General features: G+C 35.6%; 2 protein-coding genes across 4 annotated transcripts; one reads left to right on the forward strand and one right to left on the reverse strand.

Annotated features, from left to right (window-relative positions):
- The first annotated feature begins 6,786 nt into the window (after positions 1-6,786).
- Positions 6,787-8,472, forward strand: LOC147539476 (protein HEADING DATE 3A-like). The gene is made up of 4 exons (XM_086641005.1): positions 6,787-7,076; positions 7,325-7,386; positions 7,721-7,761; positions 7,998-8,472. The coding sequence occupies exons 1-4, from the start codon at positions 6,876-6,878 to the stop codon at positions 8,219-8,221; spliced, it is 528 nt and encodes a 175-aa protein (XP_086497131.1). The 5' UTR covers positions 6,787-6,875; the 3' UTR covers positions 8,222-8,472.
- A 2,707-nt stretch (positions 8,473-11,179) lies between these two features.
- On the reverse strand, positions 11,180-16,788 carry LOC147539477 (protein CYTOSOLIC ABA RECEPTOR KINASE 5-like). 3 transcript variants are annotated; one of them, XM_086639910.1, is made up of 8 exons: positions 16,479-16,788; positions 15,907-16,049; positions 15,237-15,487; positions 14,959-15,085; positions 13,672-13,945; positions 13,197-13,329; positions 11,948-12,034; positions 11,180-11,593 (listed from the first exon to the last, which is right to left on the reverse strand). In XM_086639910.1, the coding sequence occupies exons 2-8, from the start codon at positions 15,998-16,000 to the stop codon at positions 11,468-11,470; spliced, it is 1,092 nt and encodes a 363-aa protein (XP_086496036.1). In that variant the 5' UTR covers positions 16,001-16,049; positions 16,479-16,788; the 3' UTR covers positions 11,180-11,467. The 3 variants fall into 3 exon arrangements, 2 of the variants coding, with proteins under 2 accessions (XP_086496036.1, XP_086496037.1); XM_086639911.1 differs by having other exon boundaries at positions 16,394-16,482; XR_015225099.1 differs by lacking the exon at positions 11,180-11,593 and having other exon boundaries at positions 11,948-12,487; positions 13,081-13,329; positions 16,479-16,767.
- Positions 16,789-17,041: the final 253 nt, after the last annotated feature.

The following is a 17,041-nucleotide window of genomic DNA, read 5'->3' on the forward strand; positions in this document are numbered from 1 at the left end:
GAACGTTCTTTTCTAATCTACTAAGATAATAGAAACCCCTTTTTTGCCGACTACTTTTTTTCGTGTTGTTCGAAGATTCGGTTGAGGACACAGACAGTAAAAGATGTTGCTAGATTAAATATACCTGGCCTCTGATGGGTTGGTTTCGTCAGTGGTTTCGTCGCTCATTCACATGATAATAATGTAAATATATATATATATATACTAATAAAGGATGCTACAGTGTATGGCACCAGAATCTACTTCGACCAATATGTCTAGGGCATGGCCATACACACCATAGAAATCGCATTTGGAAAGGACGAACAAGTGGATTATATTGCTGTAAACCAGAAATGATCGCATTTGCGGAGGTCCTCTTAAGATTCTAAAATTGTTATAACTACAGTCGGACAAGTGGATTATATTGGTGTAAACCAGAAAAGTTTGGGTAGACCCGGATTAGAGTGTTGATTAAGAAAGCTTGTGTAGTTTGCTTGTCATATACTGTGACTACAATATCACACTTTGTGTGACAATAGTCCCATATAGAAGGGGTAACTAGCAACCAAGAATATAATGTATATGTCATCTTCACTCATTGGCAATTGGTTTTGAGTTGGATGCCCACAAACTTAACATGGTATTAGAGCTAGACCCGCACGTGATAGACCTAAAAAGCATACGGGCTCCACGTCACCCGAGACAAGAAAAACACGTGTTAGGCTAGCCACACCACACATGAGGCGACGTGTGAGTATAGTCACACATTGAAGAAGGGGTAACTGACAACCAAGAATATAATGTGTAGATGCTCTCCACTCAATGTCAACTGGTTTTGAGTTGGATGACCACAAACTTAACACTTTTGAATTTGAGCAGTTGAGATTCGGTAAAAATTTGAGCGTCTGCACAATGCCATTTTATTTCTAGTCTAAGAAAATAGGAAGTTGTTTCTTTTCAACTTTTGTTTTTCATGTCGTTCAAAGATTCAGTTGAGGACGAGACAGTTAACGACACTTCTCGATGATAATGAATTTGGCTTTAGTTCCTCACTTATATATATGTCTGCAATATAAGATTACATTGGTGATAGAGTAGTCACTTCTTGTTTGTAACAAGCTAGGAAAAGAAAGCACAAAGACAGTAGGAAGTTCATGTTAACCCTAATCAAGTGGTACAGTGGCGTGGCTGAGAATTTAGGGGCCCGGTGCGAAATTTTAATCGGGGCCCCTTACTTAAAAACCTCTCGTAGCGACCAACAAAAAAATAATATTAGACTACCAACCATTTATCCTAAATCAGGTCTGCCTACAAGAAAAAATAACATTGGGCCTTAAAGTGCCTATAAAGAAAATAACATCAGGTCCATGCTATAAAAAACGCAAAAAAAAAAAAAATTTGGAAGTCCCTCACTGGTTTTGAACCCGCGACCTCCGTAGCCTGAGGCTAGTTCCCAACAGCAGACCAGCTGAGCTAACTCGTTTATATGTCTTAGAGTGGCTTTCAAATGTCTATAAAGTTATCTCTCTATAAATTTTTCAGAAATGGGACCCTTAGGGAGAGGGGGGTCCGGTGCCGTCGCACCGCTGGCACCCCCTCACCCACGCCCCTGAAGTGGTAAAAGGTATGATTCTAAAAGGAAACATAAAGTAATATGCTAGGGGAGAGGATGGTATCAACTATCCTTCATTCTAGATTCCTTGGAGACAAGAGGAGACCTTTCATTCTCTCTTTTTAACCTTTCTCACAGAAAGAAAAAAGAAATGGACAAGAGAAAACAAGAATGTTTTTTTCTAGTACTCTCTTTTAATCCTGATAACACTATGATTTATCCCTCAATTATCTATGATATAGATGTAACTCATAGCTAATTGTCATGTTTTTCTCATTCTTTTGAAATGGTAAGATCCCACGTAATCTCTTATATAAGTTGGACCAGTCATACCTATAAAATCACTGAGCATATTTAAGTTTAATTCAACAAAAAGAAAAAAAACAAGTCGCAGCTTTGGGGGATAAAGAAAAATCAAAGGACAATAATTTTTTGAGTCCATGGGTATATAGACCAAAATTAATTTGATAATAGGTCTATAGACCATTCTTCTTAGATTATGGATTTTTGGTCCTTTTACAAGAAGGGTATAAAGTATGGCTAATTTATTGGGTAATACCAAATGTATCCCAAATCAAAAAACCCCGGGTTTTTTGAATTTACGAGGGTTTTAGGAAACTTTCCCAAAACCCGTGGGCGTGATTTGTGGGGGATCTTTATTCAGCCGAAACAGATTGGATACCAATCTTCATAAAGACACTTTCTCTCTCTAAACCTACTTCATTTGGGATTTCAATCGGTTTAATGTACCTTGATTTTAGGAAAAAACGGTTAGATTCTCACGAAAAATTCTCTCTCTTCTATAATCTGTTTAGAAACAAAATCTAAACTTTCCCAAATCAATTTTCTCTCTCTTCTTTACAGATTTAATATGGAGATTTATTAGCCAAATATATGGAGATTTATTAGAAAAAAAAAAAGATAGAAACAAATCATAATTTCTCTCTCCTCTAAACAGATTTGGAAATCAAATTTTCTCTTTCCTATTATCTGAATCAATCTAGGATCAATTTAGCGTGATTTGGGGGTTAATATACAAAACATATATATCACTTTCTCTCACTTAACTTTCAGTTTTGGAAATAGTATATTTTACTGGGAACATTAAAGCAGCATTTGTTTTCGTTTTTACTCATACATAAATACAAATCGAATACAAATTATGAAACAAATACGTAAATTATGTATTATTTATGACGAATAAACCATCATTAGTCAAGTATACAACGTAATTTATCAAATGTATTTGGGTCTTGTTCGGTAAATTACACATACTTTCTATTACATAACACATAATTTCTTTTACATTACACATCGTTTACATTCTGTTACCAAAAAATCGTTTACACTATATTGTCGAAGAGCATATGTAGTCTTGAGCAGGACAAACAACATTTACACTATATTGTCGAAGAGCATATCCAAATGATTTTGCACCACCAGGAAACAAATGACCAACTTCAGTAGCAAATTCCATAAGTAACAACAAAACTGCAAAAAGAAAACATATACATTTGTTAACAAAACAAACAATTTACTAGAAACGACATGTATAATGGAATAAATTATGCATACTGTTTGTTAAACTTCATAATGTGTTTTTTTGAAACCAAGGGAACAAATTCCATTAATAAGTGATTGAATCACAATGTTTACATGGATGAATTCTTATTTCTCTCCTCTGAAAACTTCATGAGAGTTACATACCTTTAAATGCAAAGTGCCTCATGAAGAGAAAGAAATTGGACTAGACACAGACACTATTGGGATCCTAAAGATCCGAGAAAAAAGACCCTAAAGGTCTGACAAAAGGATCCTAAAGATCCGTGAAAGGAGACCCTAAAGGTCTGACTAAAAGCAAATTACAACAATAATAATTGAAAATACAAATTAAGAAAATACTAAATTTACAACCCCTTCGTTTTCGCCGGAAAACTGCCATTGTCGTCGGAAAACCGCCGCCGGAAAATCACCGTCGGAAAACCGTCGTCATCACCGGAAGGAATAATCAACTCAGTAAGTCTCAACGAGTAAATTCCTTTTTATTTGTTATTGATGAAAGTGATTCCTTGTTCTTTCAACCCAGATCTTCAGTGTTAATCATAAACATAAAATACTCCACCACTACCAAATCTTGCATGATCTAATAGCCCACCGTGAATAGATTTACAGTAAAATCAAGAGACAGTGAGAGGGGGAAAGGGATTTAAATGGTTTACTAAATTGAAAATCAATTGGAGCAAAAAGAGACGGGGTTTGAAAACGAGAGAAGATGGAATAGGATCAAAGAGAGAGAGGAATAGAGGGAAAGAGAGGTGTAACCCTCGCCGGATCTGGCGAGGGTTACACTAAAACTACAACAAGAACGAAGAAGAAGAAAGTTGAAGAGAGAGAGACTAGAGAGAGAAGGAGCGAACTTCATAATGTGTTAGAAGACAAACATAACGTTAGTTCGAATCACATGTCGTTTTTATGTGAAAAAATATGTATAATGTGCAATAAATTACATATAATTTTTGGAACATTTATTGTACTATAAACGGCAACTGTTTTGTGAAAAAAGTACGCGTAAAGTACATGTACTTTATATCCAGAGAAAACAATGAATCTGAATATACCGCAAATCTGAGTCCGTCAGTGAAGATGAATCTGATCTGAAAAAAAGTTCAGTAATGATTAAACGAAAATCTTAAGATACATACCACAAAAATTGAAAGATATAGAACATACCTAGATTAAAACATTAAATATGATATAAAGATCAAAGATTTCATTATTGATATTAAAATTTTAGAGAGAGAGAGAGAAGTTTAGACTTCCATTTCAGATCTATCAAAGATGGAAATATATATTATGAGAAAGATCTACAATTGAATCGTTTTTTCAGAAATAATACATAACAATTTGATACAGTTTTAAAAATTAATTATTAGATCTTAAAAATGATTCTAAATACAAAACAGTAATATCAAATACATGAAAACAAAAACGAAATCTTACAAATGAATGTTCTCATTATGATTTTAGCAAAAATAATTACCTTCAAGAATTGATCTTCGATAAGTTTAATGGAGATGAATGTAGAGTTCTGATGTTAATAGTGGTTAAACAACTAGGTTAATGTTCTTGAAAATGAAATATACTATATTACGGTTACATATTAGATTTGTTAATATTTCTTTCATTATAATTGTGATTGGAGAGAGAAAGATGGAGACAATTAAGGAAATGATATATACATGATTATTTTGGCAAAAACGGTTACAAAATATATGGAAAGGTTATAATAGGTATTAATAAGGATTAAATATTATAGAGATTTGATATTTCTCTCGAGATGAATACAAATGGACTAGATCTCTTTTATGATGATTAATTTGGTTTTTAAATCCTTTTTAGGATTATAGAGGATTAAATCTCCTATTAGGACCCTATTTTTGGTCTATAGACTCAAAAATTATAATTTTTTTTCTATAAAATTAGTCAACTAAGATTTACCTTTTTATTTCTATTTGTTGCTACACGGCTTCCAATTTTGGAAGTTAAAAAATTAAAGTTTTAGAAGATCTAATAAGAGATTTTAGAAGGAACTTTTATAAACTTAAACAAAAAATTTCTAGGGATATAAACCTTAAACTCCTTCAAGTGTTTCTTCTTTTCTTCATCTTCTTCTCCAATGTTTTTTTTTATCTAATCACTAAATCTTAACATGGAGAGCAAACCTAATACGTTTAGAAGTGATGAAAAGTATGTTTTAGGGCTCAAAATTAACTGATTTCTAGGGTTTAGAATGTGTTTACCTCCCTTGGTGAGGATTAATGGATGAAGAAACTTGTTTTGGCCGTCCCATGGAAGATATATTAAGAATTTCAAGAGATTTTATTTGATGATTTTTAGAGTTTAGAATGTTTTTCCTTCTTTATTTCTGTAACTTTGTTTCTGATTTTAGAGAAGTAAGGGTAGTAGCGGGTTGAAAATTTGGGAAAGATAAGTAAGAGAAGTGATGGAGAAGGAATAACAAAAAAGTTTAGCTAGAAGTTGTGGAGGAGATGAGATGAATGAGTTTTCTCCCGAGAAGAAGAAAGAGGAGGGGGAAATAACTTAAAATAAAAAAGTTAATTATTTTTTTACTTAAAGTTAATTTTGTAAATTGTAAATTTTTTTTGTATTCCCCAAAAGAATATATGTCATAGAGATTTACAAAGAAACATGGACAACTCGGAAAACTTATTCCCTAGAAATTTTTCTTTATTCCCCAAAATCGCAGCCAAAATAAAAAGTTTAAACTCCATAGTTGCTGAAGCAACTTCAACAAACCTGCAACATACTAACGAGAACAAGCCAACATTACTCGTGGGCGAAGCCAGAACAAAAAATAGTTATTAAGAGGTCAACAAAAATCTATGTTATCTTTATAAGTTCCTATGTAATATTTATTGTATGGTTTTTGGTACACAAAAGCATAATTGTCAATCTTCTGAGGATACTTCCTCTTATTCTTTTGATGTAATAGTCTTATATCGCTTGGAAGAGCACCCAATGTGCGAATCGAATTCAAACTTAGTAACTCTGACGGCCTTTCTGGTGGGCTCGTGGAGCTTTTGTTAGAAACAAAACCTCTTAAGTGTTGGCTAATTGAGCGATTATTCTATCTTATCACATTTGTAAGATATCTATGGCATTGACACAATTTTCATGTTGCAATGTTATAATCTAGCTTGATGTGACAATCGTCATGTATCGTTGAGAAAAGAGCTTCACTACATTCAACGATATCATTTTTGCACCTTGTGGATAAAGGAAAAGGTAGATAAAAGGCGAAGGTGACGTGTCGAATCTAACTACTCCACCTAGGAACCAGTAGAATAAAGTGTAGGATATCAAATAGTGAAAGAATGAAGGTTTAATTGATCACAAACGAATCACAAGTGAGGAGAAGATATTGTCCACAAGACCACACTCCCATTTTGTAGATATTGATTTACTTCATATCAGAATCTATTTATACATGGAGTATAGAGTCTTAGGACCACTTGTCTTTAGAAGAAGATTGAGGAAGATACATTTTCACCATAAGTTTTTTCTAGGGTTTTATAGTATAAAGTAGATTCCAATCACCCTTTATTCATAAAGTTTATGCAACCTTGCTAGTATATGTATATAAGCTTGCTTCTTCTCAATCACCAAACCACCTCAAACCCTCCATTTCAAAACCTAGCTAACAACACCCATTCTCTTTATCTCTTCCTCTGTCTCTAGGTAGCTAGGTAAGTGTGTAATCATGCGTAGAGAAAGAGACCCATTGGTAGTTGGAAGAGTAATAGGGGATGTCTTAGACCCATTTAAGAAATCAGTATCACTAAAGGTGACATATGGTTCAAATGATATAACTAATGGTTGTGAGCTTAAACCTTCAGCTATTGTTAACAAACCTAGAGTTCAGATTGGAGGGCCTGAAGACTTGAGTGCATTCTATACTCTGGTGATCATAATTACTACGTTTTTTGTTTTGATCAACACATGCTTCTTAAGTCATTTGACCGAAATAGCATCGGGTTTTCGTACCTAATAGGTTAATTTGTCTCTCAAACGTATATAACAGTATACTTTAATTAGTTGTGTAGTAACATGTGCGTTTCTAACAAAGTTCAAATAGAAAAAGAGAGTGTTCGTTTCATGCATATATTTGAGGTCATTCGTATTATAATTTGAAAGCGATCTTTTTGACAGGTTATGGTCGATCCAGATGCTCCTAGCCCAAGTGACCCCGATTTAAGAGAATATTTGCACTGGTAATCTCTTCTTGAATCCAAAAAGAAGTTAAAAAATAAAGGCATATCCAAGTACTATAGGACTAAATGTCTTGCACACGAGCCTTCGGGCTCATATCACTATATAATATATTATATGGTATATTTAGTTTACGAGTATGGACGAAAATACCATTTCTCTCATAAACCTATCATCCTACACATGCATCCTAAAAGACGGTTTATTAACTTCATAGCTTTTCTGTACTACAGTACTATTGTCTATCAATCATTTCATGACTACACTCTCTCAATAAAGATTTTGGAGGATGACTTAGATCGACTTTTAACGATGGTTTCTTTAATTGTATTTTAGGTTGGTTACGGATATCCCTGCAACAACGGAAGCAGGACTTGGTAAGTAATTCGCTAAATACATTCTTTACATGCAATATGTACAACCAAAAGTGCAACAATGGATGTGGGCCATAACTAAACGGAAAACTCTTTATTTCAAAAGGACCAAACGGCTATAGATCTATCGTCGAAATTTTGTTTGTATAAATAGAATTTCAATTGGAATAACATTTGGGCCATAACTGAACGGATTTAAGCATGGGATGAACTAATTGAATGTGGTTGATGGTTTTCAGGACAAGAAATTGTGCCATACGAAAGTCCGCGACCCACAATCGGCATTCATCGTTTCGTTTTTGTGTTGTTCCGACAACAAAGCCGTCAAACTGTTTATGCACCCGGATGGCGCCAACACTTCAACACCAAAGATCTTTCGGAGCTTTACAATCTTGGACCGCCAGTTGCAGCTGTTTTCTTCAACTGTCAGAGAGAAAACGGTTCTGGTGGAAGAAGACGATAATCATGATTGAATGACGAGAAATATATAATAAAAGAAGATTATTGTAATTGAAACACAAAATATATTGGTAGAAGTATAATGGTAAAGTTTGATATTGCTATTTTCTTGTCGAAACGTTGGGATTAAACAAACGTTAGACTAGGATAGGGGGCAATTGGAACCTCATGGTTATAAAAATGGGGTGGGAAAGTATATAAATAAAATAAGTGTGCTTGTATGAAAAACTATCCTTTATAAATAAGAATATTATGGACATAAAGATTGACATATTTATTCTAAAGTTTGTTCTTCTATCCACAGGTGACAATTCATTGGCCAAAGGTCCAAAATGTTTAAAAGTCCACTTTTACCCCTTTCCTCAAACAAAATTACAACCTATTTTACTTAGCCTGAAATAGTGTCTGTCTGCCTTCCAAATTTAAACTCATTGAGAATAAATAAACCTAAAGCTAAAACAAGAATTTGTTGGGAATTTTGAATACTATAGTAAATATAAAGAGAAATGATACAGAACAAGAAAATTCAGACAAGAAAATTCAGACATACTCTAGACATACATCCTAAACAATTCTAGTTTCTCTCTTTAGGAAGTTTGATAACGTAGCCCGGCTATAGATTTTTTGAATCTAGTACTTTTTAAGCTAATTGGACGAGAAAAGCTACTAGATATATACACGCTTAAATAAACTACTTTTGGTATTTTCTTGCATTTTAAACCAAATCAAATTAAAAAACGGTCGCGGCTATGGGGAATAAAGAATAATCTCTGGAGAATAAATTCACTGGAGAATCCGTGTTTTTTTTACATTCTCGGGGCCATATTTTATTTTAGTTCAAAAACTGGCTTGATCAAACATTGCCCCCTAATCTTCATCTTCTTTATCACCTTCACCACCACAACATCACACCACCACCATTCCAGCCACCACCATTGCCACCTCTTCTCTTTCCTTTCTAACTCACTGTTACTTTATCTCTCTGTCTGTCTCTCTCTCTCTCTTGTTGCTTTCGTTTTTTCTCTCTCTCATTAACTATTTCTCGGTCGTTCTCAATCTAGATCTCTCTGTCGTCATTGTAGATCACTCTCATTGTAGACATTTCTCTTTCTTTCTCACAGTTTCCATCTCTCTCTCGGTTTGTATAGATCTATCTGTGGAAATCACATAGTTCGTGGCCAAGAAACGATTTGTAGCCACGAAATGGTCATGACCACGAAATGTTTTGTAGCCACAAAATGGTCATGGCCACAAAACGTTTTGTACCCACGAAATAGTCATGGTCACAAAACGTTTTGTGGACACGAAAGTTTTCGTGCCCACGAAATCCTCGAGGATGCAAAAAGAATTACATAGTAGAACACAATAAAAAAAAGAAGGAAAACCCTTATTATAAATGAATTAGCGAGCAAAACGCAACTTTACAGGAATAATGGAGATTTGGAACCCAAGAAAAAGATAGAGGAAATGAGCAGCAATCCGGCAAAAACGCTGAGAAGGCTGAAGTAAACTTCATCTTTGCACTGACACCGAAATGGACGAGGCCTCCGACCTAGATTGTATGAGTGAAGTGGTACTAGGGTTGGGGATGATAAGCTCAAACTACTCTAGAATGCAGGGTTTGGCTGTCAGAGCAGGAAGACATGCTTGTACATAAGAACTATAAAATATCACTGATCCACATACCACTGCGTGACATCCATGATGATAACAGGAGAAGGAATCTGAAATAATGGACTTAGAGTAAGACGAAGGATCATGGGAAGAGAAATAATTTAAGAGAGGAAAACTCGGGGGAAGGAAAACTCTAAGACAATGAGATGCAGTGCAACGATCGATCAAAGGACCACCACTGCTTACTTTGTATTAGAGTTGTCTAATTCGCCGAACAGATCATTGATGAAATCTTTTGCTGGGTGAAGAATGTATGGAAGACGATGAGGAACTGACGACGAGCCTCCTAACTAAGTAAGGAATCCTTCGGTTAGCAAAGAAGATTTAGGATCAAGAAAGAAATCTGAAATGCAAGATTGGAGAATGGAGATTCTGGTGTTCAGTTGGAAGCTTAACGAAAAAGCTCAAAGATTGACTAGAAAGGTTATATATAGGAGATACGAGATTCTTTGGAATGATGGTGACATATCCCCTCCATCAGGCAAAATGCCTGAGCTGTCGCCATGTGGCGAGAATGCAGCTCGTATCTGTAACATCGAAGGATTGTTCGAGTTATCAAGTAGATATTAAGAAAATTCGTCTGTGAACTTAATGCGCCCCAGTAGGTAATCGTCTAAGGAAGTGTTATTCAAAGCAACACTTTTTCCTCTGCCAAAGGTACGACTTACCACCTTTAAATAAATCTATGCCTAGCTGATAATATGGATTTTGCCTGTGACTAACCCTGACAGGTTGAGAAGTGTTGTTAGAGCTGATCTACCTTCTAAGCCAAACATTGGTCAGATTTAACTACTCAAAAAAAGTCTACATATTGACATGGGTGACACATGCCAAAGCCCTACATGCGCGCGAGCGAGCCTTTAATAGAGCCAACATAGAGGTAGACCCAAAAGAACTCTATCACATAAGCCCAACTCTAACCGAGAGATTGTTGAGAAGTCTGCACGAGTTCCTTAGGCACCTAGAACTGTCACAACATGGAGGCAAGCAGAGATGTAGACCCAAGTAAGCTCTGCCACCTGAACCCAGCTCTGATTAGAGAGGCGGAGTAGTGGGGTTTGCAATAACAAGCTCGACAACTTGAGCTATGCTCTAACTGAGAGAATGACGGTTACGTTGAAGCCCGGATTGTGCGGAACGTGAGGCCAAAATTTTAATTAGTCTTGACTGAGATACCCAGACTACAATTGACCACAAAATAAAAATGATTTCTGAGATGGGAAATCAAAATATGTATGAGTCAGAATTTTTCAACAATATTCAGCTGAGTAGGCGGTACTAAGATATATGACAACCTGAAAACCTCATTCTTTGCATATATGAATAACAAAATCCGAATAAACAAATACATCCATAAAAATAAGTTTCTGGTTTTCAGACCCAAGAGAAAAAGGGGAGACAGGCACTCCAAAGTTCAGTCACAATGGATGAGATAATACCCATCACCCATTCAATTCTTTCCTAAATTGTATCAATCTCACACACTGAAACAAATCTCAACCATCCACAAATATGCTGATTTATCGAACTCGAAGGAAAAAAAAGAGATCCTTGTTGGAGACTAACGACACGGTTGTTAAAGTTCGGGAGCTGCGACAGGGATCTTCTGCGTGAGAAGTGGTTGGAGTGCTTTGACAACAATACTCATGTTTGGTCGAAACTCTGACTCATACTGCACACATAATGCCGCCACGGCTGCCAACTGTATCGACATATACCACCAACACCACTATTTCATTAGCTTTTGCAATACATATTAGATTGTGTTAGCTTATCAGTAAAGGTAGACTGTGTCTCCACGAAATGATCGGTAATGGAATCCCGGAAGGCACTATAGTTATCTGTTATTATCTTACATTCTAGTGTCAGGACTTCAAAGCTTGGTTTCAGCCAATTTAGTAATCGAAGTAATCAAATTGTGTTTATGCATGTGCTTGTTTGTGTGACCCGGTCTACATATTTAAAGTAGCATTATCTTGAAAAGGAAGAAAGCTAACATGCTTCTGATTTAACAAACATATTCAGCTAGATGATAGGACAAGAGAAAGAGAGGTACCTTAGCAACTCCTTTTGGTGGATATTCTCCCTTCATCTTTGGATCCACACACTGTTTAACCTTATCCTCGCTCAATCTCGGAGTAGCCTATAACAGAAACAAGAAAAACAATCAGGATAATGGGAGAAATGGTAGCTGAATCATGTTTTAGCAAATTAAGATTCAGTTGAAATTTCTACCAGTTTAACTTGTGAACTTGATAAACAATAGTATGAAACAAGAGTTGGGGTTTACTTCTGAAATTGGGTGTGCAAGATATAGTAAAGCATTTAAATCTTGTGCTGGCTTAACTCCTTCAGCGAAATGTACAATAGTGCTCGAGACAATAAAGTCTATGAAAGCTTCTTAAATAAATATGTTTCAACTGAGCATCTGCTCTTCAATGGAGACACTCTACTATTACTCACATTCGTTACTGTTAAGAATAATAATCTTCTCACAGACTCAAACTCGCTAATCGAGTATCAAAATCCAGTTATAGGGTTCTGTAATTCCTTGTCCAAATTTTGTTCATCTTTTTTAACCCAAGAAACCACCCCACTTTTAGCAGGGCCGTGCCTGAGAGTTTAAGGGCCCCGTGCGAAATTTGAATCTGGGCCTTTTAGAACAAAAAAAATTACAAACAAAATTTGAACAAAGTATAATTTCTTTGTTAAAATGTATTCTTTCTTTGTACATGACATAGTTTAGAATCTAAAAGTGGTTTTTTGGATGTAGCATTTTTGTATCATGATTTTCACATACATACTTTCGAGTTTTTTTTACGAATTTAGATATCTATTTCTAAAAATACTTCAAAAAATGAACCCAAATACGTAACAAAATGGTAAAAAGAAGTGTAACAAAGTAAAAAAATAAAAAGTCAATTAGCAATGTACCATGAACATTAATTACAAAACCAGCTAAAGAGCAAAATTAATTTGCAAGCAGTGGGTTTCGAACCCTCGCCTATCAGATGGAATCAACCACTTCCAACCAGCCCGGCTAGAGATGTTTTATGTATGTGCTTGTATCTATATTTTATAAACAATAGCTATAAGGATACTATTGCAAATGGGCCCTTGTCGGTGGGGGGCCCTGTGCGGCCGCCCTGCCGGCACGGCCCCAAGCACGGCCCCAAGCACGGCCCTGACTTTTAGCATCTCAGAGGTAGCTCTTTTTCTCAAATGGAGAAGCATATCGGTACTTAATTACAACTGGTGTCCAATGACAAGAAAGTACTAACTCAAGATTAGAATATAACACTTACCCAAGTGACGAGACTCTGTTGCCCACGAGGCATAGTATGATCCACGGGTTTCCTGCCAGTCAGGAGCTCCAAGAGCACAACACCAAAGCTATACACGTCGCTCTTTTGCGTCAATTGACCAGTCATGGCATATCTGCATCCAATTTTATAAGTCAATGTTGTCACTGAAAAAACGAGAGCTGCTTCAACTTTGTGGAAGACATTAGACGGATATTCAATTAGATTTAACATTTCCTGGTGATCCAACCGTTAACTCTTAATTTCTTATTGCTCCCGTTACTTTTTCAGAATTTTGTAGTATATAAAAAAAACACTACGCCAGAACCTTGGTAAACGAAAGAGCCTAGTAGATTTAGATATAGCTTTATCTTCAGTCAGTCAGTTGAAAACATTTATGCACATTAAAAAGACACCTATACATATAATATAATATAAGAACTGACTAGTTGAACAATATAGATAAATGAAGCATTACTCTGGTGCATGATAACCAAATGTTCCCAATACTCGAGTAGAATGAAGACGTGCTGCCATGTCGGGAGCCTGATTTGAAAGGTTGAAGTCTGCAATTTTGGCTTTGAAATCCTCAAATAGAAGAACATTACTAGATCTGATGTCCCTGTGTATTATTGAAGGTTGAACCTTCTCATGCAAGAACTCCAATCCTCTCGCCGCATCAACCGCAATTCTCACTCGCTGCATCCAGTCAAGCACTGGACCTGGCTGTGCACCTTGAACTCCTTTTCTACCTGCAGTTCCAACAAAATCAAAAATTTTAAACAACGAGATTTGCTAGTGGAACAAGAGAAAGGGAAACTGAAGTGAAAGAAGCTCAACAATAAAAACCCAAAAAGATTAATAGTGAAAGAAGTTTCTGAAGAGATTTGCGAAAAGCAACTTCTAACAGATATTTTACGGAACAAGTATAAGCTTGTGCAAACAGAAGAAAAAATTGCACTATCGACTTCAAGGTACAAATTCTCACAAGCAACTCATTACAAGCTTTCGCAAGGTGATTTTCTTGTATGAATACACGAGGTTTAGATAATAGTATTTTATTCAAAATACACTTCCCGGAGGCCAGAACCCAGCAATACTTTTCGACTTTTCGTAGCATTTGTATAAGCAGTTTTTTGGTCTACGATCTATGCAAATTTGTTGCATATGAAACCACTTGAAATATATTACATAGCAGCTACAAGTTTGAGTTAGGTTAAATCAATACAAATACTCAGAATAAATACCAAAGGGGGCTTAATATTTAAAGCTTAAGCTTGTCTAAAATAAGTAATAGAAGAAAATAAACTCTTGGGACCCATATTTTAACTGGGAGTAACCAAATAAATGTCAACCCTGAAATCACCCAAAGAATAAGTTTCGACAGTTCTACCATGGTTTGGTCTGGCATCAGGGGAAGGAAGAACACGAAGCTGCTCATTAAACTAATCCCATAAGCCATCTTGTGGGCAATGTGGAGAGCGAGAAATGAGTCTATTTTTCTGGATAAGTTACACTCTCCAGAACAAATCATTTTCTCGGTTAAATGCAATATTTTCCACTGGAGCAGTAGTTATACGTGGGCTAGGCACTAATCTTTTACGGATATTGTGAAGTATTGGGAATCTTTCATTTTTTTTCTTGTGTTGATTTTTTCTTTTCTGAGCCCCTAGGGGTTGTACATTCTTTCCCCCCGTTTCAATTGAATCGAATTATTCAAAAAAAAAAACAGTTCTACCATGGGCGTTAGCAAATAAATTTATACCGTGCAAAATGTCATGTAGAGAACCCATGGTTGCAAACTCATAAGCTAAGACACGAAGGCTGCCTTCTACGCAGTAACCTTGCAACTCAACAAAATTTCCATGTTTCAGTTTTGATACCATAGACACCTGAAATTGAAAATGATCATACAGTACCATGGTTAGAGAAACTCTGAACTGTAACAGTGTAACTAGAAACACGAAAGCAGACCACTTTTCTGACACTGACACACTTGATTCTGTTCGTGAATTAGATTATTGGTGATATTTGCAGGTATACCTGGGTCAAAAATTCAACATTGGACTCAGGTTCAGATGCAACATCAAGCTTCTTTATAGCGACAGCAGTTCCACTGTCTAAAGTTGCATAATATACTCTTCCATATGACCCTTCGCCAATCAAAGACTTCGATCCAAAACTGTCAGTCTTCTCTTTCAGTTCATCCAATCCTAAAGCAGGCACTTCAATAGGTGGCGGAACTTTTTTCCCTTCAGTATTAACTGAGGGAGGCTGCTTCGAGCCTCCGTATCCTGAAATGTCAGAATATGTAAATCGGTGAACAGTTCTAAAAAAATACCATCAACTGAAGTCATATATACAACATATCCAAGTCATATGCAAAATGGACCAGAAGTACAAGATCAAGCTATTGGTCTTGGTGGCGGTGGTGGTATATCAAGATAAGCTTCTAAACGTTTTTGGCGTTTCCAAGCACCTTATGTGCTGTATTCTTCAACTAGCAGTCTAGCACAAGTATAGTTTCTTGTGTTAAAATAACATAGGCAGCTCAATCTTATCCATTTTTCAATAAAATGACACAGGTAGCTCAATCTTATCCATTTCTCAATAAAATGACACCAAACAAGTATTTCAAAGTTCACATTTGAATCAAAATAGATAATTATGCAAACAATAGTAGTATTAGATTTAGGTAAAATTAAAAGCATACCATCAGCAGTATCCACTGGGGTTTTCAAGGGTTCATCTTCATGAGGATAATCTGATTCTTCTAATACACGATTACAACAAAGCCAACGACGCATCTCGTATTTTCCTCTTCAATTCAAGAAAACAAGGTGATTGTGCATCTCCCTATAATACCCATAAAAGATAATCTCAGATAACATATAGTAGTAGTAGTAGTAACAATTTTATCATTATTAGGTCATAATTTCCATGTGCAATGAATGCATCTCACACACATTATCCCAAAACAAAACCTATGAGTATCATTTTCCCATTTCACACCAAAAGAAGAATAAAATCAAACAAATTTATCTGTTCTTCCTTGAAACAACAGAGATTTCAGTATCCATGTGAATCAACAAAGAAAACAAAGGGCAAGAATCAAATCATTTTCAACTATAAACCCTTTAATTCACAAGAAAAGGGATCATAAAATTTGATCTTAAAAGGGTAGACCAAATTAAAATTACCTAAATTCTCTCTCAAACAGTTAAAATTAGTAAAGATCAAATGAAAGAAGAAGCTTTTGTAAGAGAGAAATGAACATGTAATTACCTCCTGAGTTTCTGTTTCTAGGGTTTGTGTTGATCGAAATATGAGGGAAGACTGGGACTGGTATAGAAGAAAAAGGAAATTTGTTCTTTTGCTTTTAGGGGGAAGAATTTACAGGTAGATCTTTTTTTTTTTTTTTTTGTTACTTCACTACTGCGTCGTCGTCGTTGTTGTAGCTGTCCCAGTCTTGCTTTAATAATTGGTAAACTCGTGTGTGGGCCACAGTGGAATATTTGTTAGATATCTCACAAACTCACAGCCTGGTCAACACTATCATCCAACGGCCCAAGACAAGTCTTAATGTGGTACTGAGCCTTAAATTTATTCCTTGATCTATATGGATCGATATCAACATTTCTAATTCAAAACTCAATCTTAGAAAATCAGAGTGTCATGTAAGATTTTTCAATTTTGTTAAAGATTATCTCTAGTAAGATCTCAGATATGACGTGTCGAAGGTGGAATAGAGATATCTCAATAAGACATTTTGAATTTGAATTTAAGCCAATAGAATTCAAGTCTTCATATATTTCTAAAACAACTAACTTTTTGTTTACAAAAGTAAC

This window comes from Eschscholzia californica, unplaced genomic scaffold (assembly GCF_041429995.1).
Source record: "Eschscholzia californica isolate CP2 unplaced genomic scaffold, dmEscCali1.0.p SCAF_5, whole genome shotgun sequence".
NCBI classification, from domain to species: Eukaryota; Viridiplantae; Streptophyta; class Magnoliopsida; order Ranunculales; family Papaveraceae; genus Eschscholzia; species Eschscholzia californica.